The 18601-nt window shown below is 39.5% G+C and overlaps 2 protein-coding genes across 2 annotated transcripts; both read right to left on the minus strand.

Moving 5' to 3' along the window:
• Positions 1–5827: 5827 nt before the first annotated feature.
• Positions 5828–9825, minus strand: LOC127653519 (ER membrane protein complex subunit 3-like). Its single transcript, XM_052140208.1, has 9 exons — positions 9704–9825; positions 9027–9211; positions 8857–8914; positions 8652–8745; positions 8454–8558; positions 7511–7592; positions 7342–7421; positions 7151–7233; positions 5828–7038 (listed from the first exon to the last, which is right to left on the minus strand). Exons 2-9 carry the CDS (start codon positions 9179–9181, stop codon positions 6910–6912), a joined length of 786 nt encoding a protein of 261 aa, XP_051996168.1. The 5' UTR covers positions 9182–9211; positions 9704–9825; the 3' UTR covers positions 5828–6909.
• Positions 9826–10530: 705 nt separating this feature from the next.
• On the minus strand, positions 10531–18349 carry LOC127653516 (protein transport protein Sec61 subunit alpha-like 1). Its single transcript, XM_052140206.1, has 12 exons — positions 18214–18349; positions 17387–17454; positions 17234–17299; positions 17050–17128; positions 16290–16421; positions 15114–15223; positions 14760–14913; positions 14499–14659; positions 12868–13065; positions 12126–12317; positions 11925–12001; positions 10531–11796 (listed from the first exon to the last, which is right to left on the minus strand). The coding sequence occupies exons 1-12, from the start codon at positions 18218–18220 to the stop codon at positions 11610–11612; spliced, it is 1431 nt and encodes a 476-aa protein (XP_051996166.1). The 5' UTR covers positions 18221–18349; the 3' UTR covers positions 10531–11609.
• Between the last annotated feature and the right edge of the window lie 252 nt (positions 18350–18601).

Consider the following 18601-nt stretch of genomic DNA (forward strand, 5'->3'; position numbering starts at 1 on the left):
GGAATTATATAGTGATTTTTGCACCTGAGAAAACAATGATTTAAGAGGCTTTTGTATAAATGTCGTATGTTTTTTTTTTTTTTTAATTAGAATGAATTGTAAGAAAGGATTAATCAAGATTTTCACAAACGAAAATGTTAACATAACAATTAATACAGGCTATAACTGTGTGATAAACAGTTTAAGGTAGCTATAAGTATTATCTGGTTAAATCTTAATATAACTTTTCTAAACTGCTTAATTTAACTAACTTCACATCCATCATACATTAGAGTTGTGTGGGGGTGGGGTTGATGAATTGCAATATGCTGTCATGCTAAATCAAATTGCACTGTGGGATATGGAGCTGCCTGGAGCATACATCAGAGTAGTTTCGCTCTCTCTGTCAAAATCGAGGGGTTGAAGGTCTGTCAACAGAAACTTCCCTAGCTAACTTAACGAAGTGGAACCTACTTTCAAAATTCACCTTTTTCAGTTCTTTTTCTAACTTTGCTCAGTGTTTTGCTTTGGGCTTGACCAATACAGAAGCTCCTATGACACCACGTTTGTCCTTGACAGACAGGTCGACATGTGAACAGGCTCCGCCCCACATATATCACCTAGGTCGACCCTTACAGAAGTCATTTGCACTTTCTTCCCAGGAGGGACTACAGCATGCTCTCTCAGCATATCCAGATTTTTTGCTGATTTTGCTTAACTGTTCAACAGGTGGACTGTGATTGGAATCTGTCACCGAACGTGAGGTTGGTTGGACTGGATTGTGTTTAGTTTAAAAATCTTTTTAAAGTTATTTTTTTTAGCTGTTCGCTCAACAAAAATTTTGAATAGTGTCCGCATTAAAGCGAGCTATTCTCTTCAGCCTATCTCGTATTAAATTACAATGGTAGGAACTTTTTGGCATCAAGTCAACTCCAGGCTTTACGCGTCAAGGTGAGCCTTTAACTTTAACAGGCTAACGTGTTGTGATGAGTCCTGGGATTATAACTTCACTCTTTAGCCATTATGTCGACGGTCTTCTTCCCCGCCAAAGGTAATTAGTGGAAGAGCAGGGAGGTTGCATCCTGCCCGTGTCCATCGACATGTGGAGCTACCATCTCGGGCAGGGACCCTCACCCTATGTGCCTGAAGCATGCTCAAACGCCGCTCATGCAACCGCAAACATGCATCCAATGTGTGTCAATGCCAGAGAAAATTCTGGAAAGAAGGCTGAGAGTGGTGGTGTCTAACCAACAGGACCCATGTCTGTCTGGAGATCTAAATGGAAAATCTAGGGCTACTGACCATCAAACGCGAGCTACTATGAGCTGGGCGGACATTATGGAAGCCGAATCCCCGGACATGCCTCCGCTGTTTGAAGGGCTACTCACACAAGAGGAGGAAGGGCTGGGTGATGAAGACACAGAGGGCAATGCTAACTATGACCACCTCAATTTAGACATGGAAGAGGAGGACAATTCCGCCTTCCCTGCCCAACAGTCTAGACCCCCTAGCACGGCCAAGGGATATTCTAAGTTGGAGATTAAGGGGATGGGAGAGCTGTGGTCTGGACCAGACACCCAGCGGTAGAATCTTCAGTGACCAATCATCTCCATCCAAACCGGCACTCTATTTCTGCTTCCTCTCAGATTTTACTGCCAAGTAAGATGGAACGGCTGACTGTGTCGATCTATCAGAGGATGTATAACTATGCAGCGCAGTTAGTGTGCTCACTGAACGCAGTGACTTTACTGTCAGCATACCAGGCAGAGATTTTGGAGGAGATGGGGTGACAACTATATACTGGAGTGCCGAACCTGGTACTCTGGGACGAAATTTGTGTGGTGAACGATTTAATTTTGCATTTTTTCCGGGCCGCAGTTCAGGGCTGTGGCAGTGTAATGGGCTTGGCCATGTCTGGTGAGAGAGCGTTATGGCTAAACCTGTCAGGCTTGGGTGATGGTCAGAAAGCGGAAGTCATGGACGCAGCTTACGACCCCACTAAGGGTCTGTTTGGGCTGGCTCTTGAGAAAATGAGAGAAACCAGCACCCTCAGGAAACAGGAGGAATTTAACCTTTGTTTACCATGCAAGGAAGTGCCATGACCACCCTCTCAGTCAGCTCGGCGGGGCTTTCCAGCAGCCATGCTGGCAGCGAGAGCGAGGCCAGTGTGGACTAGAAGTCAAAGACCTGCTCAACAAGCAACAAGCTGCTCAACGACCAAGAGCGGATGGCTCGGGACCATGGGGAAAACATTTGTTTGCGACCGCAGCGGCTAGGAACCACCTGCCCCACCCTGAGGATCAGAAGAAGAAGTGTGCAACCTGACATTCATATGTTCCCCTGCCCCCCTTTCTCTGTCAGCAAAGAGAAGGCCCCCTCGTTCTAAATTCTATAAGGGTCTTCTCTGTAAGTTCTCCTCAAGTTCAGAGAAATGAGGGAACTCAAGAGTTATGTTCAATAGTGTCACCAAGCACTCACAAAGGGTTTTCAAGCACCTCTAAGTTCAGGGGAATTGATAATAAAGAATGCATTATCGCATCCAGGCCTCGGAAAACATAATAATAAAAGATACACTATCACAGCCAGGTGACCAGCCGAGGGAGATATGTTCCAAAAAACCTAAAGTAATGAAGAGCTCTTCCCTAGTATCACCGCTGTGGAGAGTGCTCGCTCCTTCAGTAGGAGCCTGTTCGTTGACAGTGATGATATCATCACCATGCGACGGCAGCAGGGCGAAAGTGTACAGGGGGCCTCTTTCGGACTGCATAGACAACTGGCGCGCATGCACAGTTCATCTGTGGGTTATAACTACGGTTCCACTGGGACACAGGCTACAATTCGACATGAAACCACCCAGATTCAACAGAGTGATAGCTTCGGTGGCCAAGGGAGAGTCGGCTCATGTCCTGAAGGCTGAAATCAAAACAAACGGGTGAAAAGAGTAGTGCCAGAGAAGGAGAGCCGTCAAGATTTTTACTCCCGTACTTTGTGATTCCAAAAAAAGAGAGTGCATCTCGCAGGTAAAATTAACTGAAATTATAAACAGAAATTGGAAAAGCCCTGTGACTCTCAGAATGGAGATTCCCTTGGGGGTGGTGTCATCAAGGGTTACGGTCACAACAGACACATCCGTAAAGGACTGGGGAGAAACTCTGATGGGCAGGACTTTGAACGGTGTGCGACCTTCTCATCTAATTCACAAGCATATACTGTAAATTACAGTTGCTGGCAGTGTTTTAGCACTGAAACTTATTCTGATGAAACATAGAGTTTCATCAGAGGCCAGTATGTTTTAGTGACAAAAGACAATTCTATGGTGGTTGCAGGGAGAGAGGCACATGCTCCCTTCAACTGCATCAATAGGCCATAAGACCTTGTGGTGCAGCATAAGACTCTTATCCCTCAGGGCAACTCATGTTCTGGGGATTTTGAACAGGGGGCCAGATTTATTGTCCAGGGGAAATCCTCTATACGGAGAGTGTAGACTCCATCCACAGGTGGTGGATCAGATATGGCAGAGGTACTGTCAGGCTGCCGAAGATCTATTCATCTCAGAGGAAAATGCTCAATGTCCTCTGTATTTCTCTCTAGCGGACAGAAATCCACTAGGTGTGGATCCTCTAGCCCAGGGGAGTCAAACTCAGTTCCTGGAGGGTCGCATCCCTGCAGAGTTTAGTTCTAGCCCTGCTACAAAATGCCTTGTAATCTTCAAGCACTCCTGAAGACCTTGATTAGCTGATTCAGGTGTGTTTAATTAGGGTTGACTGTGGCCCTACAGGAACTGAGTTTGACACCTCTGCTCTAGCCCATCTGTGGCCACATGTCCTTCTTTACGCATTTCCTCCTCTGAGCTTAATCTCCCCCACTCTAGTCATTAATTCTGATAGACCCACGTTGGCCATCCAAACATTGGCTAGCGGAGATAGTTCAACTGCTGTCAGGCTACTGTAGCCCTTCCTCTCCGGAGGGACCTCCTGTCGCAGATGGGACAGAATAGCTCTCTGGGCCTGGCGTGTAAGATGTGGAATTTGAGTGCAGCAGGTCTGCCTCCATCAGTCATAGACACTATAGACTACCAGAGCCTCCTCCACTCGTTTATTTTATAGTAATAAATGGTGAGTCTTTGAAGAATGGTGTGGGCTGAGCCATACTGTAACTTTTCAGTGTCCCTTTAATAAGCAGCGTTATAAAAGGGGCACACCACAAGCGGGCGGGTTCCATGCAGTTGGTCCTTTTGTGGGATTTGTCTATGGTTTTAGAGGCTCTTACTCACCACACTTTTGAGCCTTTAGAAGGGGTGGAGTTGAAGTTTCTCTCTCTTAAGATAGGGCTGCTTGTGCCACTCCTCATAAAGGGAAGCCACAATCTCTTCAGTGGCTCTCCCACTGGATTTTATATGCGATATCTATAGCATACAGATGCAGGGATTCTCATCCGCAAGAGGACTTGAGTGCCCACTCCTCAATTGGTATGGCTACGTCGTGGGTCCTACTTAAGGGGGTTTCAGTTCAAGATGAACACACACTTTTGTGTGGTTCTACAGATTGGATGTGTCTGAGCCATCCTTAGCACATGCAGTGCTAGGAGCCAGTAGGTCGGAACCCATTTAGTTGTTAATTGTTATATGGTTGTAATATGTCATGCAATGGAGTGGCCTATATCTCCCATAGATAGTGAAACACAGAGCGAAGTTAGAAAAGAACCCAGGATTACGTTATGTAAACAAACCATTGTTTTGGGGAGCGCAGAAGTAAACGTTTGCAGGGTAAACTTCGACATTGGTGAATGGGAGATCACAGCAAATATTATTTTCACTTACCCATTTGCACCAAGACAAAAAGAAAAATCCACTATTACATTTGAATTACTTTACAGTTGAGCAAAAAAAATAGAGAGGGTGTATAAAAAAATGGGAGCAGCTGTAATAGAAACATCCTCGCAGCTGTGGTATTTTTTTAAATATTTTTTTTACTAATTCAATGGTAATATAACACAAAGCATAATGTTATAAATTTACACTTTCAATATTTAAAAATTGTATAATTTTAAAAAAATGTTACGCTGATAAATAACTCGGAAACGCGTCCATACATCACAGTCTGTGAAAAGGTAGGCCTATATGGCGGCGGGGATTCCCCTGAGGGAGGGGACGTGCTTAGGAGAGTTAGCGCGTGGATGTTAAAATTGAAGTGAACCGCAGCCTAGTTGTTTACCTGCATACACTGGCACGCTTTGATTTATTTATTTTGTTTTAAGCGAAGAGGGGTTGCCTATTAAGATACATTAATACAAATATTACATATTTGATATTTTAAAGACAACTTTACATGTCCTTAATGACAATTTGTATTGTCTGGAAAGGAGGATTCACAGTCACTAATCATGCACTTTAACATACCTGTTAAAAAGTCCAGAAAACCCCTCTAAAACTGGCTAAATGAGAAGGCTGTGCGATCTAGCTTGTTTTAGCAGTTTTGTTTTTCAGGATGGATATCATACCATGTTTTCCAATTATTTTGACTTTAATTGTAGATTGAAGTTCATAGTTTACCAAAAATAAATTTTGTAATCATTTACATACTCTCATGTTACTCCAAATCCAAATGACCCTCTTCCTAGGAACAAAGAAAATGGTAGCTGAATGACAGATTCAGACACCATTCATTTTATTTTATGAAAAAAAATAAATATATATAATAATAATGAAGACATTAAAGTGAATGAGGCTGTCAGTCCCTATGATTAGGCATTTTATGTTCCACAGACACAAGTAAGACATGCAGGTTTGGAACAACACAAGGGTAAGTAAATTATGACAGAATTTATTTTCAAGGAATTGCCATCCCGTTTCATCAACAGTGGTAGAAGATAAATTAAATAATTCAATAACTGTACATACCCCTACCTTGCACATACACTACCACTTGCACATGTACATACTCCATTCTATGTCCTATTATTTGTATGCCTATTTATACCATTACCTTGTTTTATATTCTGCATCTCAATGTAATGTTCAGTGTACAATTGTTTCTCCCATCACCAAAATTAAAATACACTTTGCAATAAAGCTCATTCTGATTAAGAATATGCATGTTTTGTTAAACAGACTGTTTTATTAATGTTTTTTTTTTTTTTTTTTAGAAATGCAGTGACATTTTATTGTACAAAAATCAAGATGAAAATGTAAAGGGAAAAAAGAAAGTCAAATAAATATTAAAAATGCCAATAAATCTTTTCTACATGAGAAAAATCTATTGAATTCACTTTCACTGCCAAAGGTATTTTTTCACAACATAACCGTTGGTTGGATAATTGCCAACAAAAGACAGCATCTATTAAAAAACAAAACAATGTACAGTAGCATATACTATTATGTAATTGTATCTAAGTTATGGACTGGTCCATTTTTAAATTCTTCCTAAAACTTCCAATTTGCCTACTTGGTCCAAACAATCATGTGGTTATATCAGATTAAGAATGCAGGGCTACTAAAACAATAAAACGTATACATATTAATGTTAAAACAAAAATAATGACCCTGACACACCATTAATAATTAGGGAATGTTTTCAAGAAAACCTGGCCACACGCTTCACTATGGGATGCACTGCAAATGTTATGAGTGCAGTTGCAAGACATGCACTGCAAATGTTTTATGAGTGCAGTTGCAAGACATAAACCATACAACTTTAAGATAAAATAACCTTTTGTCATACTACATAATGTGTCCAAGAGAAGCAAACAAAAAAAAACAGTGGAAGGAATGGTGCATGCATATGACATAAAATATGATGTCTGCAATGAGGTTTATGACACTTTCTAGGAAAATTCTGAGGTTTTCCATCACTTCCAAAGCTAGTCCAATAGTTTCATCAAGTCACTACTATTCAGAAGGTCATCCAAAACCTCTTAGTAGTGGACAGGTACTTAGAAGATGCCAGTTGGCAAGTCTTTGCTGAACATCCCCGACAGGTCTAAGTCTTTGCTCATTAGATCCTCCTCAACATTTTCTAATGCCCACTGGTGGTCAGTCAACTCCAATGCCTCCCATTCAGCCTAAGAAGTGAAACCATTGCAGTTAACTTGCATACAGAATGAGGACTACATGTAGAAAAACAATAGCATTATGGCATCAATTTAACAGGGCAAAGCTCACAATTTAAAATACCTTGAAAGCTTTGTTTGTATCTGCAGGCATTGCCATTGCAGCACCACTCATCTGCTCCTGCATGATACGAGACTGATCTGCACCTGTTGCAAAAAATTTAATTTGCATGCACCCCAGATGTGATTCAAATGCAGCAGACATGCAGAAGACTTTCCATAATACGCTGACAAAAAGGTATATGATGTATTTACCATTGTCTTGTCCCAGGATTAAAGAATACATGCTTCTGAGACCAAAGACATTTAGGAAGTACCAAGATGCCGAACTAACCCTGTGGATGTATACAGCAAGAAACCATTACAGACAAAGCTTTGGAGGAAAAAAAATAGATGATAAATATATGCGTGTGGGAGCACAAACCAGGATGCGTCCAGTGAGAGCAACTCAATTCCCTGCTGCAGCATCGGCTTGAACCGGAGTGTGAGAGGAAAAGGTACCTTTGCTTGGGAGAGAACCATTTTTACAAGGTGTTAAGTCAAGTTCTGTGTTGACAATTAACTACAAGTATATTCAACTGCTATAGATTGTAAATCATTAATGGTTATATAGTTAAAAGGAATAGTTCACCCAAAGATTAAAAGTCTCTTATCATTTACTCATGTCATTACAGATGTGTCTGACAATCTTTCTTCTGTAGAACACAAAGTTAGACTTTTAAAAGAATATCTCAGCTCTGTATGTCCACACAATGCAAGTAAATGGTGGCCACAACTTTGAAGCTCCAAAAAGCACATAAAGGCAGCATAAAAGTAATCCACATGATGGTGTGGGTGAGAAACAGATCCATAATTCAGTCATTTTTTCCTATAAATCTCCACTTTCACATTTTTCTTGGTGATTCGCATTCTTTGTGCATATTGACACCTACTGATAGTGTCAAAGGTGGAGATTTATAGTAAAAAATGACTTAAATATTTATCTGTTTCTCACCCACACCTATCATATCACTTCTGAAGACATTCAGATTTAACCACTGGAGTCCTAAGGATTACTTGTATGCTGCCTTAATGTGCTTTTTGGAGCTTCAAAGTTCTGGTCATCATTCACTGCAGGTGCATTGTATGGACCTACAGAGCTGAGATACTCTTCTACAATTTTCTATTTATGAAAAATCATACACATCTTGAATGGCATGTGATGGAGAAACTGATGAGAATTTTCCTTTTTGGGTGAACTATTCCTTTAATACTCACAATGCAACAGTTACAGTAAAGGTTGAACTATGGCACAGTTATTTATCCAGCTGAATTTGACTAAAAGCAGCCATGTGGTTTAAAAAGGTTGGCAAAATTGTATCTCTTACTTGTGACAAACCCAGAAAAGGTCCAGTTGATCCAACCACCAATAAGAATCATTGGAAGAACATTTGTTACATTGCCTTTCATCATGTCAGTCAGCATGCTGGGATCTAATGTAAAGAAAATCACCACAGTTATTTTGTCACTCAAGCCTGGGAGTGATTTTATGCTGAAAAAGAAGGCCTTTCAGAAAAACTACTCACCAGTCATTGGAGAGGGTGGGACCACCTTTCTTTTGGTCTTCTTGAAAAACCCATCCTCTTGATTATTAAAGTAGAATTTTCTCATCAAGTAAGACTAATTGTTAAAGAGATAATTCAATTTCAGTGCAGTGCAGAAAAAGGCAACTTCTCGAAGCAAAAATTTTATAAAAAAAAAAAAAAAAACAATGTGATGGGATTGACTCACTTGTTTGGGGATGTATTTTCCATTTTCTCGTAACACTCTGCTCCTGATTAGAACCTGACTGTAAATAGAATAAGCACAAATGCGTTTGTGTAATAAATATGGCAAGGCCGCACAGCAAAAAATAGACGATTCGGAGTAGAAAAACACATCAGTACTGTCAAGAATGTTACCTGTCTGAAACCTGCTCTAACGTGAGCTTCTTGTCACTTTGTAACAGAATTGAGACATAATGGCGGATCACTCCAACCAGAAAAGTGATGAACACAATAGGCAGCACAACCCAAAGGCGAATATTGGAGTCCAACAGGAGTTCAGGCTCAGCCATGTTTCTGAGAAAGGATAGTAATGGACCACCCTAAGATAAACAACAAAATTTAAATATATGAGATGATCTTCCATTCAATGAAAGTGAATGAGGCTGTCAGTTCCTATAATTCTGCCAACATATCTTTCTCAGATCAGGATATGGAATAAAAGGGTGAATAAATGATGATAGAATCTTCATTTTTGGGTGAACTAATCCTTTAAGAATAATTAAACACCCAAAGTAATATTTCCCTTAGCTGGCACTTTACTGCGAACCACTGCTGATAAATCGTTAGTTTGTGTCGTCACTAAACTATATGTTTTGTTATACAGAAAACATAATCAGAGAAGCAGGTGCTTCATATAGTTCAGATCTAGCACTGTAACGATGCATCGAGGTTAGCTAGTTGCTAACAACCTTCTCTCAGTCTTAGGCGGCAATGCATAATTTATTGACATATCATTAACACTCGCTTAGATCATATGCCATATTTCCGACGATATCTGCTGAGGCAATAGAGAATTTATCAATGCATTGTACCTGGTCTTGTATCCAACTCGTTATTTATCTCAGTGAAGCCCGGTAACGCCTCAAACGACGACGCGACACCATCGAGCCGCATCCACTGCACGAGGTGCTGCAGCAGCGACATGGACTCAGCAGCAGCGAACGGCTTTTCAGAATAAAAGTCATTTCTGACAACTTTTCAGAATTTCAAATCTGTCGCGCTACTCCATCTCATAATATGAACATGACTATAGAGGTTACTGCTCACTAAGTTTTTTTTTTTTTTTAAGTATTCCATATTTTGTTTTTAAGCGATTTGTTGCATTTGATAAGCCTTCTTAAATTATCCTGCGTTTTTTTAATAGATTCATTAAATTCTCATGGAAAAGGCCACTCAAAAAGAAAAAATAGAAAATTAGATCCCTTTGGGCAGGGGTGCCCACATTTTTTTGTGTGATGATCTACTTTTAAATGACCAACTCAATAAGATCTACCAACTAAAAAACAGAGATTCATTTAAAATAAGAAAATGCTTGTTGGGACTACTGCATGTATCCCTACATAGAATTCATCTTCTAATCCGGCCAGTAGCATCGCAATTTCGCGCTCTGTTCTCAGAAGTCCTTGGAAGGCGAGTAAGCGCAAACCTAGTTGTCATGGCAACTGAATAAACAAAACCTCGCCTAGTCGTCAAGTGCAAGTCAGACAGAAACTAAAGGAAGGAAAGACATTATATTTATTTTTATTAAAATTTAACGAAAGTACATTCAAATTTTGTGCGATCTACCAGCATTGCCTTTGTGATCGACTGGTAGATCGCGATCGACATATTGGTCCCTGCCTTTGGGGGTCCTGCACGAGACAGCAATCTTGGTCTTTAAAATAACAAAGGAATATCTTCTGGAAACATTTTGGTGCTCCAAATGAGACCATGTTTATCGAACACATTGTACAATAAACAAACCTCCACAAATGTTTGCAATAATTTTATTACCGTGGCCTGTATAAGAAAATAACACATGACATACTCCAATTTAACAAACCCACCCATATCAACACTGGAAAATTAATTAATAGGCAGTTTCTGCAGCATTTGGTCCAATAAAGAAACCAGAGCTAATTAGATGAAAATGGGACAATCTAAATCTAGCTCATTATGTTGTGTGTCTGAAATGAACTAAACCATTATAAAATGGCTTTTAGATACAGGGCGGCAATAACAGATATAAACAATGCAAACTCTATCAGAAAAACTAAATCCAACCCAACAATGGCCTCTCTGATTAAATAAAATGTAGGACAATTTTAAACCAACCAAGAAAACATTTTCATAGACTCAGCCCACAAAAAAAATGCAACTGGCAAATGTGTACGCACACGTGCACGCACACACACACACACACACACACACACACATAAAAAAAACAAAAACAAACAGGTTTTATGTACACAGAATCAACTGTTGCCATAGAATAACATTGCATTTACCTGTTCACACACACACCGAGACTAATTTAGGTAGTCCAGGGTGTATCAAAAGCCGATTACATATGAACATGTTGCATGTGTCCATACTACTCATTGGTTAAATGCTAGATTAATATGTACTGTATTTAAATGGAATTACATGGAATTAGAAACACCCATAGATAGGTACCGCTAAGGGAAAAGAATAACAAATAGAGGATCGTCACAAGGTAAAAGCGGAAATTAAGGATGTTACATTCCCATGCTAAATACTGACATATTAAGCTGCCATATTTTCCCCAGGAGAATGCAATTTAATTCAGTACCTCTCCAGATCAAGGTCAGATGCACAATGGGAGCACATCCTGGATGTAGAGCACTGAATTTGTGCGTTTAATAAAACAAAATCATATACAAAAAGAACTTAAACCACATAGGTTCAGTCCATCTGATGTGGTCACGGAGAGCCTTACTAAAAAATGAGAGCGCCCATACTGCCCATTTCACTCTGTTCTTTGACAAAGATCTCAAAGTACTGGTAGATGATGGTGACAGCCAACAAGATTCCCGTTCCTGAGCCGATGGCTCCCAAAAAGTCGGCCATGACCGAGAGGCCCCCGATACACAGTCCTCCAAAAGCTGCTGCAGTGGGGATGTACCTTAATGATTTTGACAAATAGAAGTTGTAATTACTCAACACTCCAAGTTATTCAATGTCAGAAGTGTTTAATTTCTGTAACACTTAAGCCTCGAGATAAGCATGGTTGAAATAGAGTGAATGTTTTACCTGTTGAGTTCATGGACCATAGAAGTTTCTCTGTGTCCCCTCATAACCATCTGTTGTTCTTTCAGCTGTTTGGCAACCTAAGCATATAAAAAAAAAGTGTATATATAAAACCCACTCACAAAATGAAATCTCTTTCAGCACAGCTCTGTGATCTCAATGACCAAATCCTAATAAATAGCAGGGATAACCTAATGCACATACATCTTTGGCAGAGGATCCAGACACCTCAATCCAAGTCTTAGAGAAGAAGGCACAGGACCCTAGCATGAAGATAATGTAAATGACAGCATGGACTGGATCCTCCAGGACTGTGCCAAATGATTCTGGGGGAGAGAGGTAGTAGCACAGACCACCAACTGGGTAAGCACGAGCAGGTCCTCCACTTGAGGTGTCCTGTCGATAGAAACAAACAAAACAAAAAACACTTAAAAGGTGCAAGGTCATGACAGTGGTTTTGGCATGGGCGCAGCATTACTCCAATGCAAATTTGTCCGTTAACGATGCCATTTTATTCACAGTCTGTCCCATATATCACCCATTATTAATTTATTACATAACTGAAAGTGTCCAATAATAGCTGGTTACCAAAATGAAGTGAGTAGTGCCATAAGGGGTGGCCCACCTGATGAAGAATAAAAATACTTTTTTTCTAGAGCTCTGGAATGACTGGAGTCTTCATATCATGCACGAGCACACCATTCAAGTGTACAAGCCTGTTTGAAAAAGTAATTTCTTCAGGTGTAGAGTAAACCTTTTTTAAAATGGAAAAATACACCTTTAAACCTGAAGTAAACTTGGAATGAAAACTGTTCAGGCTCTTTAAAGGTTTTCATTTTACATCGTTGAAATGGAATAATGCACCTTTGAACCTGAAATAAACCTGGAATAAAAACTTAAGATGAGAAGGTTAAAAAGAAAAGAGAAATGCAAAATTGTCACTTACAGACCAAGTCCCCAGCAGGTTGACCAAGAAGTTTCCACTGAAGCGGGTGGAGAGCATTTGAGAAATGACATACAGGTTGGACACCAGAGCAGACTGCAGGATGATGGGAATGTTGGAGGTGTAAAACAGCTTGATGGGATACGTGTTGTACTGGCCACGGTAACGTGCAGACTTAATGGGCAGGTCAACTCTGAAGCCCTATGGTACAAGTAATAATATAATTAGCACATACTTATACATAGCACTTATGCCTAACAACTTAAATCCACAAATGCATAAAGACTTAATTTGTAAGCAACGTATGACAAACATTTGTATGACAAACATAAATCAAGATTGAAGACAACCATACATCAAGAATTTTTAGTAATTTTAGCATCTTCCATTGTTCAATTGTCTATGTAAACATGATGCGCATGTGTCTAAATGTGCTGTTTTTTTTTCAGCATCAGCAGTTTTTAGCCACTGTGTCAAGTTATAAAGAATGTCATCTTTTATAAATGGGTCTATAATTAGGGATGTGCCAGCCAGAGTGGTCAACTAATTGACTATCATTCATCAGGGACAGTGGTGGCTCAGTGGTTAAGGCTCTGGGTTACTGACCAGAAGGTCGGGGGTTCAAGCCCCAGCAATCCCAAGATGCCACTGTTGAGCCCTTGACCCTATCTGCTCCAGGGGCATCATATCATGGCCCAGCTTAGTTGAGATATGCAAAAAAAATTGTGTGTATATGTTCAAAAATGTGTGACAAAAAAATAAAGGCTACAAGACAGTTAGTTGACTCTGAAGTAGAGGAGTCAACTAACATTAATATTTTAGTGGTGGGGGTTTTAAAGGGAGACAGGGCCAGATCTAGGGGGTGCTGGTTGGGCACCTCTCCTCCCTCCACAGTGTTTCAATGCCCCACTATTTCGGGCCGGATCATAGACACAATTCTCGAATTAACTGAGTGATGGCATTTCTCAGAGAGCATTTTTGCGTAATTACAACTTGCTGTGCCCAACAGTGGATAAAAGCCAGCACAGTAAAACCCTCTGCTGGAAGTTTATGCATTGTTGTTACAGCGCCCCACCACAACAATATTTCAAGACGATCCCTATTGCGCATTAAATGCACTGCGGTGAGTAATATTCCCATATTTGTGAGGTGCTATAGAGAGAGAATTTTTTTTGCTGATTCTGTATGGAACTGCTTAAATAAATAGTTGCAGTAAAGGTTTAAACTGCTGGATGCATATCTTACAGTAATGCGCCTTTAATGTGCAGGAAGGATCGCCCTGAAGCACTCCAGTTACATTAAAGTAAGTCATTCAGCGTTCTGGCTTTATGCCACTGTTTTGGAGTCTAGCTTATTTCTTACTTTGATAGTTAAGTGCGATAAAAGTTTATAGTTATTTAGCCTATTTAATTGTTGAATATCCGTTAGTTACCAAGTACTTTGCTTAGCTTTCGAAGATCTCTCTGAAACATGTCTGATTGGGGTCACGTGAAAATAACGGTGCACAATTATTAACTCAGACTAGTTGACTAGTCAGTCAGACAATCCAGACAACTCACAGACTAGTCGATTGTAATAAATGGTAGTTTTGCACATACCTAGCCTAACTTTTGTCTGAACAGCAATCCACTAACCTGGAAGTATATGACCACAGCAAAGACGAAGACCGTGGCTATGAGGTTCATGAGGTTGGGCAGGTTCTGCCTGTAGAAGGCCTCCCTCAGAGCTCGCACTTTATCAGAACGAGTGGCCAACAGGTGGAACAGAGCAATGATGGCTCCTTCAAACTCAGTACCTGAATGCACGCACATACACACACACACAAACTAAATCAATAAAACAAATACCTGATATGAAAAACTGTTCAAAATGAGATCTTGCTCCAGAACTCATACCTCTTCCTGTGTTGACTGTAGTTGGGCTGAATGCCTTCCATACAATTGTCTCACAGATGTTGGTGGCAATGAAAAGTGAGATACCAGAGCCCAGCCCGTAACCCTTCTGCAGCAACTCATCCAGCAGCAGCACAATCAGACCTGCCACAAACAACTACAAAGAACAGACAATCAACATTAACTGATCAACAATGTTCCAATCAACTAAACATTGAGATTAAACCTCACTTTAAAGAACTTTGATCATCAATCCACTCTTGTAGTCAAGGTTGAAAAATATTTGAACACAAGTGCCTAGATGTACTTCTGAAGTTCAAAAATAAGGAGCAGTTTAGAATGTAGCACAGAATTAACCTGAATGATGATGACAAGACAGATTCCAGCACCCATTTCTGAAGGGTCTCCATACATGCCAGTCATCACATACACAATAGCCTGGCCAATGGTGATGATCATGCCAAAGACTGGTGGAAAGATAGCATAGTTAGATCTCTTACAGAGCCACCAAGAAACAAATGTAGTGATGACATTAAAAGGGATAGTTCAATCAAAAATGAAAATTCTCTCATTTACTCACCCTCCTGACATCCCAGATGTGTATGTCTGTCTTTCTTTCTTTAGCAGAACACAAACAAAGAGTTTTAGAAGAATATCTCAGCTCTGTAGGTCCATACAATAAAAGTGAACGGTAGTTAGATTTTTGTTGCTCGAAAAATAACAAAGAAGAAACATAGAAGTAATCCATGGAGCTATGATTTTTGAGCTACAAAGGGGTCTGATGACCATTCACTTGCATTGTACGGACCTAGAGCAGAGATATTTTTCTAAAAATCTTCCTTTGTGTTCTGTTGAAAAAGAAAGTCATACACATCTAGGATGGCATGAGGGTGCATAAATGATGAGGATTTAAATTTTTGGGTGAACCATCCCTTTCAGATGGGTTTTTGACAAGCAATACTGCACTAAGAGCATCAATAGACCTTTCCATTCGTTTCAGCCAGTACATTCTACTTAATTTGGGAGAGGTTTAAAAAAAATAAATAAAACACAGGGAAGAGGAGCAATTAGTTAGGGATATTGCTCTTTCAAAATAAATAAATAAAAAATATAACCAAGACAATGTGATCAGGCCCTGACATGATGTATAGGGGCGTTGTATGAGCCCGAAGTGGTTTATTTTGCAATATTGACTGGCTGACTGGGTATTATCCTGCTTATTACAAGCTATTTACCATTTAAACAAGTGGACATGAAATATTGATTTAATTGAGAATTTAAACAGTTTTGTTAAGCAAGAAAAAAAAATAAAAAAAATACTGCAGAGTGATAAGACATGAATCTAAAACTGCTAGGTAGGAAACCAGCTGCCTAGTGCAATCATGAAAATAAAGTTCAGCTAGTCATTATAAATAAATATTATTTTGCAGAAAGCCACGTCTGACCAATCAGAATCAAGTGTTCCAAACAGTCTTGTAATATTCTTTGATAATAACCTGTATTAGAATTAAATATAAGGTGGGATTGCCTCACGTTTCTGAGCACCATTGAAGAGCGCTCTGTCTTTAGGAGTGTCTCCAACCTCAATGATTTTAGCTCCAGCCAACAGCTGCATGATCAGACCAGACGTTACAATAGGAGAGATACCCAACTCCATCAAAGTACCTGAAATGCATATATACATCATTAAACTCCAGAGTTTATGAAACTAGCGGCTGGTCAAGCCGATGACACAGTAGTAACATTTAGCTAATGAGACGCACACAAAATTGCAGAAATCAAACACTGATCTTCAGAACATATACTCTAATTAAATTTGAAAGCAGAAAGTGAGTATTATGTATTGGTGGGCTAGGTATTGATGTGGATTTCCTATGCATTACGATTAATTTGGGTATATTTCCATTATTATCTCCATTTTGCTTGCATGCAAAGAAATTCTCTCTTAGCTTATTACTTATACAAGGGACCATCTAACTTATTATAAAAATAATATATATATAAAAAATAATTATGCACCGGTCCCATTCACTTCCATCAAAAGAACCTTACTATTATGAAATAAACAAGGGACGAGTACAAATTATTTTGTAGCATGAATCAACATCAAGGCAAAAAGAAAAAAAAGGGAAAATGAGCTTAACTTGTATTAATCCTGGAGCATTTCTTAAATTAAATTCAATCACATAAAGCAACCACATGAGCATTAATCAGACATTGATGCATAAATTAATCATTTGTCAATCATCATGTATTGATTCAAACAGTATCAGACACTGCAAATTGTACACACCTCTGTTGGAGGCCAGGATAACTCTCATCCAGTAAAATGGATCTGCTGAGTCTGAAGACATGATTCCAAAGAGAGGAATCTGAAGGAAAGAGGGATGTTGTTGAACTTCATTAGTTAATTATTAGAACTGACACTGGACTTCCACTGATTGGTTTACATTCATTTTTGATCCACGTAAACATACCTGGCAGCACACCAGAAAGATGAACAGGGTGATCGCAGTCCATAGCACTTTCTCTCTAAACTGAATCTATTGGGAAAAGGCTCAAGGATTTAGTGCCATTGAAATGCTACAGAGACAAATAAATCAAATTTTTAAGGTGACAGAGCTGCATACCTTCCTCTCTGGTTTCTGGATCTCCGGTAAAACCACACAGAATGGCTTTATCACCTCCAGGAATTTAACTGAAAAAGAACAGAACAACTACAGTAAGATTAACAAAGCTTATGCTTTTCAAAAGAACATTATGGGAATGCCACTATGCTAAAATGCAACGTGGAATTCAGGCAACTGCATGAATCTCTCGTGCAACGTCATCATTTAATCAGTTCAAGAAAAATAACTCGACCCCAAATAACACTGACAAAGCCTCATCTTTTAACAGCATGCATGCAAATGCAAAATAAATAAATAACTTTTCAGTTTAAGACAATGGTTTACATGGCTAACAATTTCAAGTCAGCAGAAACTGGGATAAAGTCATCGTTATATTTTCATGATACACATTGATGACGAAATAGATGACTTTCAATACACAATAAGGGAAATAAGAGAAAAATGTAAATGCACAGAAACTAAAGACTGCTAAAGCAAATGCATTTGTTTTTAGGTTGGTTTACGGTTACAGTGCTAGCTGGCCGAGCTAGCCCCTATACAATCAGTGCAACTTCAGATTTATGCTATTTACGTATCAAAGTTTAGAGCATTTTTTTTTTTTTACAACACAAAGAAAACCCAGTATTATCGAATGCAAAACATACATGGTAATCTTTCTGGTTTAAAACAGTGCAGGCCAAGCCACAGTAAAATGAAGCGTTGAAGCTAACAAGCTATTAATTCTGTTGAAATAGCAGCTGTTTATAACTAAAGGATGAACTGAAGTAATTATTAGTGGGCTAAGGCTTAGGTGAAGTTAAAGTACAGTTAACATTATGAAGACTTACTGCCCATCTTGTCCTTTCTGGTCTTGTTCAAAGTCTAGCGGTTAGTGGACACCAGTCAGCGGATCTATGAGGAGCATGTTTGAGACGCGTCATCACCCAGAGCACAAATACACGTCAGTTGGTCGTGTCTGGAAGGTAACCACCCAGTTACCTAAAGTCTCGCGAGATTCGCATACGACGTTCACACATTGTTTATTGTTTATTTTGAGTCCTACAGAAACCATAAATATATATACCTACCCCTACCCCTAACCTTAAACCTACCACTAAATATAACCCTAATCCTAAACTTTGTAACTGCGAATGATACTCTCGCGAGACTTAGGTTTCTCAAAGGTTACCCTATAGACACAGACCAGTCTTTTCTGTAGAAACGGGTAAAATGGCA

The sequence above is a fragment of the Xyrauchen texanus genome, chromosome 13 (genome assembly GCF_025860055.1).
Source record: "Xyrauchen texanus isolate HMW12.3.18 chromosome 13, RBS_HiC_50CHRs, whole genome shotgun sequence".
In the NCBI taxonomy this organism is placed as follows: Eukaryota; Metazoa; Chordata; class Actinopteri; order Cypriniformes; family Catostomidae; genus Xyrauchen; species Xyrauchen texanus.